Here is a 14,094-nt window from a genome sequence, read left to right as displayed (position 1 = left end):
TGTGCGTCTCACCTCTAGGTCGCCTCAGCCCTCACTGCGTGTGTGTGTGTCTCACCCCTAGGTCGACTCAGCCTTCACTGCGTGTGTGTGTCAAGGTGTGTCTCACCCCTAGGTCGCCTCAGCCCTCACTGCGTGTGCGTGTGTGTCTCACGCCTAGGTTGACTCAGCCCTCACTGTGTGTGTGTCAAGGTGTGTGTGCGTCTCACCTCTAGGTCGACTCAGCCCTCACTGTGTGTGTGTGTCAAGGGGTGTCTCACCCCTAGGTCGCCTCAGCCATCACTGCGTGTGTGTGTGTGTCAAGGTGTGTCTCACCCCTAGGTTGACTCAGCCCTCACTGTGTGTGTGTGTCAAGGTGTGTCTCACCCCTAGGTCGCCTCAGCCCTCACTGTGTGTGTGCGTGTGTGCGTGTGTGTCTGTGTGGGGAGCGGTTAGCGCGCTGCGCTATGAACCTGGCGACCCGGGTTCGATTCCCGCTCACGGCCAACACCAGTGACGATTATCTGAACCGGTCCTGGGCCTCCCCTAGGTCGACTCAGCCTCAAATGAGTACCTGGTGCGGTGTGTAAACATCGCCACTGGGGAGACAAAGGCGGTCGGGCGTGGTGCTGGCCACCCACCCCCTCGTGTGCCGTGCCGGTAGCCTTCATAGGTGCTCGCTAACAGCACTTGCCCCTACAGTCTGTTAAGGCTATACGGGGGATCTTTGTCTTTGTGTGTCTGTGTACCTGTGTGTGTGTGTGTACCTGTGTGTGTACCTGTGTGTGTGTGGGTGTGTCAAGGTGTGTCTCACCCCTCGGTCGCCTCAGCCCTCACTGTGTGTGTGCGTGAGTGTCTGTGTGTACCTGTGTTTACCTGTGTGTGTGTCTGTGTGTGTGTGTGTACCTGTGTGTGTGTGTACCTGTGTGTGTACCTGTGTGTGTGTCTGTGTGTGTGTACCTGTGTGTGCGTGTTTGTACCTGTGTGTGCGTGTGTACCTGTGTGTGTGTGTACCTGTGTGTGTGTGTGTACCTGTGTGTGTGTGTGTGTGTACCTGTGTGTGTGTGTGTGTGTACCTGTGTGTGTGTGTACCTGTGTGTGTGTGTTTGCGTGTGCGTGCGTGTGTGTGTGTCAAGGTGTGTCTCACCCCTAGGTCGCCTCAGCCCTCACTGTGTGTGTGTCTCACCCCTAAGTCGCCTCAGCCCTCACTGTGCGTGTGTCCAGGTTGAGTGTAAGAAGGCGCAGCCCAAGGAAGTGATGTTCCCTCCGGGGTCGATCCGTGGCCGTGCCCGCGCCATCCCCTAGGTCGACTCAGCCCTCAGTGCGTGCATCTGTGTGTGTGTCTGTGTGTGTGTGTGTACCTGTGTGTGTGTACCTGTGTGTGTGTACCTGTGTGTGTGTACCTGTGTGTATGTGTGTGTACCTGTGTGTGTGTACCTGTGTGTGTGTACCTGTGTGTGTGTACCTGTGTGTGTGTCAAGGTGGGAGTGTGTCTCACCCCTAGGTCGCCTCAGCCCTCGCTGTGTGTGTGTCTCACCCCTAGGTCGCCTCAGCCCTCACTGCGTGCGTGCGTGTGTCCAGGTTGAGTGTAAGAAGGCGCAGCCCAAAGAGGTGATGTTCCCTCCGGGGTCGATCCGTGGCCGTGCCCGGGCCATCCCCTAGGTCGACTCAGCCCTCACTGTGTGCGTGTGTGTCTGTGTGTGTACCTGTGTGTGTGTGTGTACCTGTGTGTGTGTGTGTACCTGTGTGTGTGTGTGTACCTGTGTGTGTGTGTGTACCTGTGTGTGTGTACCTGTGTGTGTGTGTACCTGTGTGTGTGTGTGTACCTGTGTGTGTGTACCTGTGTGTGTCAAGGTGTGTCTCACCCCTAGGTCGCCTCAGCCCTCGCTGTGTGTGTGTCTCACCCCTTGGTCGCCTCAGCCCTCACTGCGTGCGTGCGTGTGTCCAGGTTGAGTGTAAGAAGGCGCAGCCCAAGGAGGTGATGTTCCCTCCGGGGTCGATCCGTGGCCGTGCCCGGGCCATCCCCTACGCCATGGATGCCTTCATGCTGGGCATGGGCATGCTGGGTAATGGAGCATGGGCGGGCTCGCACGGCATGCTGGGTAATTGGGCGTAGGTGGGGGGGCTCGCACGGCATGCTGGGAAGTGTAAACTAGAACTTGCTACTGAACGTGGAAAAAAATGAAATTTGAAAGCGAAATGGGGACCAGTTTTAAGACGTTGCAGGCTTTCACGTCCAACGTTATTCAAAATTTTATTTTATATTTTTATTTTATACCTACGTGACTTTAACGCAAGAACCAAAGAGCATTATTCGTAGTAGTAGGTTTTTTTACCCTTTCAACTGGTCAAAAACTGACACCTTTGTACAACAAGGCATCATGTTTGCAATAACCACAACACAAGTAGTCGAAATGCAAACAAAAAGAAACAACTGTGATGATGATGATAATGATATGCACTGTCCTTGAAGTTGATTGGTCCACACCCGAGACAGCTTTCCTTAGAGCCTAGTCTCACATGGTCCTTGAAGTTGATTGGTCCACACCCGAGACAGCTTTCCTTAGAGCCTAGTCTCACATGGTCCTTGAAGTTGATTGGTCCACACCCGAGACAGCTTTCCTTAGAGCCTAGTCTCACATGGTCCTTGAAGTTGATTGGTCCACACCCGAGACAGCTTTCCTTAGAGCCTAGTCTCACATGGTCCTTGAAGTTGATTGGTCCACACCCGAGACAGCTTTCCTTAGAGCCTAGTCTCACATGGTCCTTGAAGTTGATTGGTCCACACCCGAGACAGCTTTCCTTAGAGCCTAGTCGCACATGGTGTTGGACCAGATGACGCCAAAAGGCGTTTGCATTTTGGCTGCTTGTGTTGTGGTTATTGCAAACATGATGCCTTGAATAAAGGTGTCAGTTTTGTACCAGTTGAAAGGGTAAAAACCTACTACTATATGTTGCCGCTGGTAAAGGAGATGTCTCATAGTGTAAATGCTTCACCCCCAGCTCTCAATACTCTGATAGTGCGCTGTGTTTGAGTTGTGCGCCTTTTGGCGTCATCTGGTCCAACACCATGTGAGACTAGGCTCTAAGAAAAGCTGTCTCGGGTGTTGACCAATCAACTTCAAGGACAGTGCATATCATTATCATCATCAGAGCGATTTGAAAAGTTCTCTTGCTTTGTTATTGGTGGTGATTGTGGTGGTGGTGGTGGTGATGGTTGTGGTGGTGGTAGTGGTGGTGATGGTGATGGTGGTGGTTGTGGTGATGGTGGTGGTGATGGTGGTGATGGTGTTTGTGGTGATTGTTGTTGGTGGTGGTGATGGTGTTTGTGGTGATTGTTGTTGGTGGTGGTTGTGGTGGCTGTGGTGGTGGTGGTGGTGGTGGTGGTTGTGGTGGTGATGGTGGTTGTGGTTGTTTTGCTGGTTGTTGTTGGTGGTGGTTGTGATGGTGGTTGTGGTGGTGGAGGTGGTGATGGTGGTGGTTTTTCTGGTTGTTGTGGGTGGTGGTTGTGGTGGTTATGGTGGTGGTTGTGGTGGTTGGAAGGGTGATGGAGGTTGGTGGTGGTGGTGGTTGTTCTGGTTGTTGTTGTTGGTTGTGATGGTGATGGTGGTGGTGGTCGTTGTTGGTTGTGATGGTGATGGTGGTTGTGGTGATGGTGCTGGTTGTGATGATGGTGTTGGTGGTGGTTGTGCTGGTTGTTGTTGTTGGTTGTGATGGTGATGGTGGTTGTGATGGTTGTTGTTGTTGTTGGTTGTGATGGTGATAGTGGTGGTGGTGGTGGTTGTTGTTGTTGGTTGTGATGGTGGTGGTGGTGGTTGTGATGGTGATCGTGGTGGTTGTGGTTGTGATGGTGGTTGTGCTGGTTGTTGGTGATGTTGTGGTTGTGGTGGTGGTGGTTGTTGTTGTTGGTGATGGTGGTTGTGGTGGTTGTGGTTGTGGTGGTGGTGCAGGCTACCCAAGCTTTGCAGCTGCGTACACCGGCCGGGGCTATCCCAGCCTCCCTCCTGCTTACGGATATCACTTCCCCGGTACTCACCACGACACTCACCACGACACTCACCACACTCACCACACTCACCACTACTCACCACTACTCACCACTACTCACCACGACACTCACCACCACACTCACCACTACACTCACCACTACTCACCACTACACTCACCACTACTCACCACTAGTACACTCACCACTACTCACCACTACTCACCACTACTCACCACTACACTCACCACTACTCACCACTAGTACACTCACCACTACTCACCACTACTACACTCACCACTACTCACCACTACACTCACCACTACTCACCACTAGTACACTCACCACTACTCACCACTACTCACCACTACACTCACCACTACTCACCACGACACTCACCACACTCACCACTACTCACCACTACTCACCACTACTCACCACGACACTCACCACGACACTCACCACCACACTCACCACCACACTCACCACTACACTCACCACTACACTCACCACCACACTCACCACCACACTCACCACTACTCACTAGTACACTCACCACTACTCACCACTAGTACACTCACCACTACTCACCACTACACTCACCACCACACTCACCACACTCACCACTACTCACCACTAGTACACTCACCACTACTCACCACTACTACACTCACCACTACTCACCACTACTCACCACTAGTACACTCACCACTACCCACCACTACTACACTCACCACTACTCACCACTACTCACCACTACTCACCACTAGTACACTCACCACTACTCACCACTACTCACCACTAGTACACTCACCACTACTCACCACTACTACACTCACCACTACTCACCACTACACTCACCACTAGTACACTCACCACTACTCACCACTACTCACGACGACACTCACCACTACTCACCACTACTACACTCACATCCCTGGTACTCACCACGACACTCACCCCACCGCTCACCACTCACCACTCACTCACTACTCACCCCACCACTCACCCCACCACTTACCCCACCACTCACCCACTACTCACCCCGCCACACACCCCACCACTCACCGCGACACTCACCCCACCGCTCACTCACCACTCACCCATCGCTCACCCCGCCGTTCACCTCGCCACTGACCCCACCACTCATCCCACCACTCACCCCACCACTCACCCCACCACTCACCCCACCACTCACCCCACCACTCACCCCACCGCTCACCCCACCGCTCACCCCACCGCTCACCCCACCGCTCACCCCACCGCTCACCCCACCGCTCACCCCACCGCTCACCCCACCGCTCACCCCACCGCTCACCCACCACTCGCCCCACCACTCACCCCACCACTCACCCACCACTCACCCCACCACTCACCCACCACTCACCCCACCACTCACCCCACCACTCATCCACCACTCACCCCACCACTCATCCCACCACTCTTTCTCTACCCAGGATTCCCTGCGGCTGCAGCATATGGTCAGGTGACGGCGGCCATGACAGCGCGTGGAGCGGCGGGTAAACAGCTCCTCACCACTACACTCACCACCACTCACCACTACTCACCACTACTCACTACACTCACCACTACACTCACCACCACTCACCACTACACTCACCACTACACTCACTACACTCACCACTACACTCACCACCACTCACCACTACTCACCACACTCACCACTACACTCACCACTACACTCACCACTACACTCACCACTACACTCACCACTACACTCTCCATTACACTCACCACACTCACCACTACACTCACCACTACACTCTCCATTACACTCACCACTACTCACCACACTCACCCCTACACTCACCACTACACTCACCACTACACTCACCACCACTCACCACCACACTCACCACTACTCACCACACTCACCACTACACTCACCACTACACTCACCACTACACTCACCACTCCTCACCACTACACTCACCACTACACTCACCCTGACGCTCACTACACTCACCACTACACTCACCACTACACTCACCACTACACTCACCACTACACTCACCACTACACTCACCACTACACTCACCACTACACTCACCACTACACTCACCACCACTCACCACTACACTCACCACCACACTCACCACTACACTCACCACTACACTCACTACTCCTCACCACTACTCACCTCTACGCTCACCACTACACTCACCACTATGCTCACTACTACGCCCACCACGACACTCACTACACTCACCACTACACTCCTCACCACACACTCACCACTACACTCACCACCACACTCACCACCACACTCACCACTACACTCACCACTACACTCAACACTACGCTCACCACTACACTCACCACTATGCTCACTACTACGCTCACCACGACACTCACTACACTCACCACTACACTCACCACTACTCACCACTACACTCACCCTGACGCTCACCACTACTCACCCTGTCTGTATCTGTCTGTGTCCATCTGTGTGTCTGTCTGTGTGTGTGTCTCTGTGTGTGTGTGTGTCTATCTGCCTGTGTGTGTGTCTCTGTGTGCCTTTGTGTGAGTCTCTGTGTGTGTGTGTCTCCGTGTGTGTGTCTCTGTGTGTCTGTGTGTGTGTCTCTGTGTGTGTATCTCTGTGTGTGTGTATCTGTGTCTATCTGTGTGTGTCTCTGTGTCTCTGTGTGTGTCTTTGTATCTCTGTGTGTATCTCTGTGTGTCTATCTGCCTCTGTGTCTATCTGTCTCTGTGTCTATCTGTGTGTGTCTCTGTGTGTATCTCTGTGTCTCTGTGTGTGTCTCTGTATCTCTGTGTGTATCTCTGTGTGTCTATCTGCCTCTGTGTGTATCTCTGTGTGTCTATCTGCCTCTGTGTCTATCTGTCTCTGTGTGTATCTCTGCATGTGTATCTATCTGCCTCTGTGTGTGTCTATCTGTGTGTGTCTCTGTGTGTATCTATGTGTGTGTATCTATCTATCTGCCTCTGTGTGTCACCCCGCAGCCTTCCCAGACTATGGCTTCTACGCGTCTCCCGGTGACCACCGTGTGTGTGTGTCTGTGTGTGTGTCTGTGTGTCTGTGTGTATGTGTGTGTGTCTGTGTGTCTGTGTGTATGTGTGTATGTGTGTGTGTCTGTGTGTCTGTCTGTGTGTATGTGTGTGTCTGTGTGTATGTATGTGTATCTCTGTCTGTGTCTGTGTATCTATCTGTGTATCTATCTGCCTCTGTGTCTCTCTGTGTGTGTCTCTGTGTGCCTCTGTGTCTCTCTATCTGTATCTCTGTGTGTATCTCTATGTGTGTGTATCTATGTGTGTGTATCTATCTATCTGCCTCTGTGTCACCCCGCAGCCTTCCCCGACTATGGCTTCTACGCGTCTTCCGGTGACCACCGTGTGTGTGTGTGTGTCTGTGTGTGTGTCTGTGTGTATGTGTATCTCTGTCTGTGTCTGTGTGTGTGTATCTATCTGTATATCTATCTGCCTCTGTGTCTATCTGCCTCTGTGTCTATCTGTGTGTGTTTCTGTGTGTGTCTCTGTGTATCTGTGTGTATCTCTGTGTGTCTATCTGCCTCTGTGTCTATCTGTCTCTGTGTCTATCTGTGTGTGTGTCTCTGTGTGTGTCTCTGTGTGTGTCTCTGTCTGTGTCTGTGTGTGTGTATCTATCTGTGTCTCTATCTCCCTCTGTGTGTGTGTCTCTGTCTGTGTCTGTGTGTGTGTATCTATCTGTGTCTCTATCTGCGTGTCTCTGTGTCACCCCGCAGCCTTCCCCGACTACGGCTTCTACGCGTCTCCCGGTGATCACCGTGTGTGTGTGTCTGTGTGTGTGTCTGTGTGTGTGTATGTGTGTATGTGTATCTCTGTCTGTGTCTGTGTGTGTGTATCTATCTGTGTCTCTCTGTCTGCCTCTGTGTCTCTCTATCTGTGTATCTATCTGCCTCTGTGTGTGTATCTGTGTGTATCTCTATGCGTGTGTATCTATCTATCTGCCTCTGTATCTGTGTATATCTCTATCTGTGTATCTATCTGCCTCTGTGTGTGTATCTGTGTGTATCTCTATGCGTGTGTATCTATCTATCTGCCTCTGTATCTGTGTATATCTCTATCTGTGTATCTATCTGCCTCTGTGTCACCCCACAGCCTTCCCCGACTACGGCTTCTACGCGTCTCCCGGTGACCACCGTGCCGGTGCCGCCGCCGCCGCCGCTGCCGCGGCAGCAGCCGCCGCGGCCGCCACGGCCACGGCCACCTTCTCCTACGCCGAGTACGGGGGGGGCGGCGGGGGAGGGGGGGGCGGGGGGGGCCCGGCGATGGGGGGCGGGCGCCCGGCGCTTCACCGCGGCGAGCTCACCGCCGTGGTGCCGCCACCGCCGCACCACCACCACCACCAGCAGCACCACCACCACCACCACCAGCAGCAGCAGCAGCACCACACGGGGCCCGCCGGGTCACCGATGCATCAGCCGCCGCCCAGTAGCCACGACGCGCTCACCAACGCCGGTGAGTGAGAGTGTGTGGTCAGTGAGTGTGTGTGGTGGTGGTGTGTGTGTGAGTGTGTGAGTGAGTGAATGTGGTGTGTGTGTGGTGTGTGAGTGGGTGTGTGGTGGTGTGTGGTGTGTGGTGGTGTGTGTGGTGTGTGAGTGAGTGAATGTGGTGTGTGTGTGGTGTGTGAGTGTGTGTGTGGTGTGTGGTGGTGTGTGGTGTGTGTGTGAGTGTGTGAGTGGGTGTGTGGTGGTGTGTGGTGTGTGTGTGGTGTGTGTGGTGTGTGAGTGAGTGAATGTGGTGTGTGTGTGAGTGGTGTGTGGTGGTGTGTGGTGGTGTGTGGTGTGTGTGTGGTGTGTGAGTGTGTGTGTGGTGTGTGAGTGTGTGTGTGGTGTGTGGTGGTGTGTGGTGTGTGTGTGGTGTGTGTGGTGTGTGAGTGAATGTGGCGGTGGTGGTGGTGTGGTGAATGTGGCGGTGGTGGTGTGTGTGGTGGCGAGCGTGGTGGTGGTGGTGAAGTGTAGTGAAGGTGATCGTGGTGAGTGTGGTGGTGGTGAGTGGGTGGTGGAGGTAAGTGTGGTGGAGGTAGTAGTGAGTGGGTGGTGGTGGTGACTGTGGTGGAGGTGGTGGTGAGTGTGGTGGTGAGTGAGTGAGTATACCACCCCCCCCCACCACTCCCCCCCCCCACAGTGCTGAGTGCGTACGCCGGTCAGCCCGGCTTCGGAGCGCCCCCCTCTCCCGCGGGGCCCGGGGCAGCCCGACCCGGCGGTTTCCCCGGCCCCACCAGCCCGGGTCCCATGGGCGATGTGTACGGGGCAGGCCCCCCGGGGCCCAGCCAGGACGCCGGGGGGGGCGGCTACGTGGGGGCAGGCAGCCCGCAGCCTGCGCAGGCCTTCTCACACAGCCTGGGGGTACGGCACTCACGTGTGTGCGTGTGTTTTATAAACACGCACACTCGTGTACACACACTATACACACACTATATATATACACTATACACACTATATACACACTATACACTATACACACACTCGTACACACACACTATACACAGCCTGTGCAGGCCTTCTCACACAGCCTGGGGGTACGGCACTCACGTGTGTGTGTGTGTGTGTTTATAAACACACGCACACACGTGTACACACTAGTATATACACACGTATACACGCACACACTATACACACACATGTATACACACTATACACACTACACACACACGTGCTATATACACTACACACACCACACACACACAACTATACACTATATACAGCCAGCACAGGCCTTCTCAGCCTAGGGGTACGACACGTGTGTGTGTGTGTGTGTTTATAAACACGCACACGCGTGTACACACACTATACACACTATACACACACTATACACGCACTATATATACACTATACACACTATATACACACACTCGTACACACTATACACAGCCTGTGCAGGCCTTCTCACACAGCCTGGGGGTACGACACGTGTGTGTGTGTGCGTGTGTTTATAAACACGCACACACGTGTACACACACACACTCGTACACACGCACACACTAAACATACTACACACACTATACACTCGTACACACACACGCACACACTCGTACACACACTCGTACACACACACTACACACACACTACACATGTACTATACACACACTACACAGCCAGCGCAGGCCTCACACAGCCTGGGGGTACGCAACGCACACACTCGTATATACACTACACACTCGTGTATATACGTGGGGGCGGGCAGCCCGCAGCCTGCACAGGCCTTTTCTCATAGCCTGGGGGTACGCAACGCACACACACGTGTATATACAAACACACTAGTATATACACTCATGTTCACACACACTATATACACACACTCATATATATACACTATATACACACACTCGTGTATATATACACACTATATAAATCTATATTTACACATGTATATGTACACACACTCATGTACACACTCGGTACACACATGTATGTACACACACACATTCTAGTATGTACACACATACACTCATGTACACGCACACACACACTCGATAGACACACAAAGACAAAGATCCGCCGTGTAGCCTGTAACAGACTGTAGGGGCAAGTGGTGTTAGCAAGAAGCAGCACCTATGAAGGCCGGCACGGCACACGAGGGGGTGGGTGGCCAGCGCCACGCCCAGCCGCCTTTGTCTCCCCAGTGCTAGCGATGTTCACTACACACCGCACCAGGTACTCATTTGAGGCTGAGTCGACCTAGGGGAGGCCCAGGACCGGTTCAGATAATCGTCACTACACCCACCGCTCACCAACACACGCGTACACACACAGACACACTAACATACACACACACAGAGATCCACAGAGACCCATACTCATAGAGACCCACACAGACCCATACAGAGACTCAGACACCCACAGAGACACCCACAGAGACACCCACAGAGACCAGGCGAGGTAGTCAACATCTCACCACGGAGAGACACAGACTCCAAATATACAGCAGGACCCACGACCTCCTGCAGACCAGGCGAGGTAGTCAACATCTCACAGAACCCACAACCTCCTGCGTACCATGCGAGGTAGTCAACATCTCACCTGTAGACCAGGCGAGGTAGTCAACATCTCACCTGTAGACCAGGCGAGGTAGTCAACATCTCACCTGTAGACCAGGCGAGGTAGTCAACATCTCACCTGTAGACCAGGCGAGGTAGTCAACATCTCACCTGTAGACCAGGCAAGGTAGTCAACATCTCACCTGTAGACCAGGCGAGGTAGTCAACATCTCACCTGTAGACCAGGCGAAGTAGTCAACATCTCACAGAAACCCACGACCTCCTGCGTACCAGGCGAGGTAGTTAACATATCACCTGCGTACCAGGCGAGGTAGTCAACATCTCACCACGGGAGAGACACAGACTCCAAATATACAGCAGGACCCACGACATCCTGTAGACCAGGCGAGGTAGTCAACATCTCACCACGGGGAGAGAGACACAGACTTCAAATATACAGCAGGACCCACGACCTCCTGCAGACCATGCGAGGTAGTCAACATCTCACCTGCAGACCAGGTGAGGTAGTCAACATCTCACAGAACCCACGACCTCCTGTAGACCAGGCGAGGTAGTCAACATCTCACCACGGGAGAGACACAGACTCCAACTGCACAGCAGGACCCACGACCTCCTGCGTACCAGGCGAGGTAGTTAACATATCACCTGCGTACCAAGCGAGGTAGTCGACATCTCCCAGCCACCGTGGCCTCCCAGATACTAGGGGGGGTGGGGGGGGGAGGTACGTGGGGTGGGTGGTGGTAGTTGTTGCTCACGGTAACGGCTCTGTCTCCCCCCTTAGGGTCCGCTCATAGCGACGGCTTTTACCAACGGATACCACTAAGAGGTACGGCCGTCCCACCTACCTCTGCCTACCACTACGGGTAGGCGCCTTGCAGCCTCCCCGCTGGGCCCCAAAGTAGACACTGACTCACACAGGCAGATACGCACAGGTAGATACACTGATACACACAGGCATATACACTGATACACACAGGTAGATACACTGATACACACAGGATGATACACACAGGCAGATACACACAGGCAGATACACACAGGTAGATACACTGATACACACAGATACACACAGATAGATACACTGATACACACAGGATTATACACACAGGATGATACACACGGAATGACACACACAGATACACACAGGATGATACACACAGACTGACACACACAGACTGACACACATACTGACACAGACTGACACACACAGACTGACACAGACTGACACACACAGACTGACACACACAGACTGACACACACAGACTGACACAGACTGACACAGGCTGACACACACAGGCTGATACACACAGACTGACACACACAGACTGACACACATACTGACACAGACTGACACACACAGACTGACACAGACTGACACAGACTGACACACACAGACTGATACACACAGACTGACACACACAGACTGACACACATACTGACACAGACTGATACGCACACAGACTGACACACACAGATTGATACACACAGACTGATACACACAGACTGACACACACAGACTGACACACAGGCTGATACACGCAGGCTGACACACGCAGGCTGATACACGCAGACTGATACACGCAGACTGACACATAGACTGATACACGCAGACTGACGCACGCAGACTGACGCACGCAGACTAATACACACAGACTGATGCACACAAACTGATACACACAAACTGATACACACAGACTGATACACACAGACTGGTACACACAGACTGATGCACACAAACTGATACACACAGACTGATACACACAGGATGATACACACAGACTGACACACACAGACTGACACACACAGGCTGACACAGACTGATACACGCAGACTGATACACGCAGACTGATACACGCATACTGACACGCGCATACTGGCATGCGCAGACTGATACGCGCAGACTGATATACGCAGACTGACACACACAGACTGACACACACAGACTGACACACAGACTGACACACAAACTGACACACACAGACTGACACGCACAGACTGACACGCACAGACTGATACGCACAGACTGACACACACAGACTGACACAGACTGACACACAGGCTGACACACACAGGGACTGACTCGCACATTGGTACACACACACTCATCTAACACGGTGCGTGTGCCCGTGCGTGTGTGCAAGTTGTTTTGGTGTATGACACACACACACACTGGTACACACACAGCTCTAACACTGTGTGTGTGCGTGCACATGTGTGTGTGTACGTGTGTGTGTGTGCGCGTGTGTGTGCGCGTGTGCATATGTGTGTGTGCGTGTGTGTACGTGTGTACGTGTCTGTGTGTGCGTGCGCGCGTGTGTGTACGCGTGTGCGTGCGTGTGTGTGCGCGTGTGTCTGCGTACGTGTGTGTGTGCGTGCGTGTGTGCGCGTGTGCGTGTGTGCGTGTGTGTGTGCGTTGCAGGCTGTGTTGGTCTACGATGCGTGGACCCGGGTAGGGGATGAAGAGCCCCACCACCACCACCATCAGCACCACCAGCACCACCACCACCTCGCCGCCACCTCGCCCCATGACATCTTCATCAATGTATAACGCTGACGCTGCAGCAGCAGCAGCAGTAGCCGCAGCAGCAGCAGCAGCAGCAGGAGCAGCAGCAGCAGCAGGAGCAGAACGTCGCGGTCGTCGTGGTCGAACGTCGTCATCGTCGCCACCGCCACGGTCATCACCATCATCACCATCACCGCCATCGTCACCATCACCACCATGAGCATCACCATGAGCATCACCAGCATCATCACCATCGTCACCACCATCATCATCACCATGAGCATCACCAGCATCACCATCACCGCCATGAGCATTATCATCGTCACCATCGTCACCATCACCGCCATCATCACCATGAGCATCACCAGCATCGTCATCACCATCACCACCATCACCATCGTCACCACCGTCACCACCACCATCAACATCACCACCATCACCACCATCATCACCACCATCATCACCATCATCACCACCATCACCACCGCCATCACCGCCATCACCACCACCATCACCACCATCGTCACCACAGTCACCGTCGTTATCAACATCACCAGCATCGTGGCTACCTTTCGTTTTTGTGTCACTAGAAGGGTCACAGTCACACACAGT

General features: G+C 53.4%; 1 protein-coding gene and 1 pseudogene across 1 annotated transcript; one reads left to right on the top strand and one right to left on the bottom strand.

Moving 5' to 3' along the window:
* The window catches only part of LOC133362131 (POU domain, class 3, transcription factor 3-like), a 19,116-nt pseudogene extending 17,842 nt beyond the window's left edge, over window positions 1-1,274 (bottom strand).
* A 600-nt stretch (window positions 1,275-1,874) lies between these two features.
* Window positions 1,875-13,553, top strand: LOC133362127 (RNA-binding protein Musashi homolog 2-like). Its single transcript, XM_061581082.1, has 7 exons — window positions 1,875-2,078; window positions 3,927-4,004; window positions 5,419-5,481; window positions 8,078-8,437; window positions 9,107-9,327; window positions 11,761-11,805; window positions 13,399-13,553. The coding sequence occupies exons 1-6, from the start codon at window positions 1,958-1,960 to the stop codon at window positions 11,800-11,802; spliced, it is 885 nt and encodes a 294-aa protein (XP_061437066.1). The 5' UTR covers window positions 1,875-1,957; the 3' UTR covers window positions 11,803-11,805; window positions 13,399-13,553.
* Window positions 13,554-14,094: the final 541 nt, after the last annotated feature.

This window comes from Lethenteron reissneri, unplaced genomic scaffold (assembly GCF_015708825.2).
Source record: "Lethenteron reissneri isolate LAM-NWPU_2019-01 unplaced genomic scaffold, ASM1570882v1 scaffold_138, whole genome shotgun sequence".
NCBI classification, from domain to species: domain Eukaryota; kingdom Metazoa; phylum Chordata; class Hyperoartia; order Petromyzontiformes; family Petromyzontidae; genus Lethenteron; species Lethenteron reissneri.
Note: the sequence above shows the minus strand (reverse complement) of the source record. Positions and strands in the feature narration are given on the sequence as shown.

Excerpts from the sequence above, each read along its gene's own strand:
- LOC133362127 (XM_061581082.1), top strand. The coding sequence starts at position 1,958 with ATGTTCCCTCCGGGGTCGATCCGTGGCCGTGCCCGGGCCATCCCCTAC. Across the intron at positions 2,079-3,926 it reads GGGCTCGCACGGCATGCTGG|GCTACCCAAGCTTTGCAGCT; the intron begins GTAATTGGGCGT and ends GTGGTGGTGCAG. Across the intron at positions 5,482-8,077 it reads GACAGCGCGTGGAGCGGCGG|CCTTCCCCGACTACGGCTTC; the intron begins GTAAACAGCTCC and ends GTCACCCCACAG.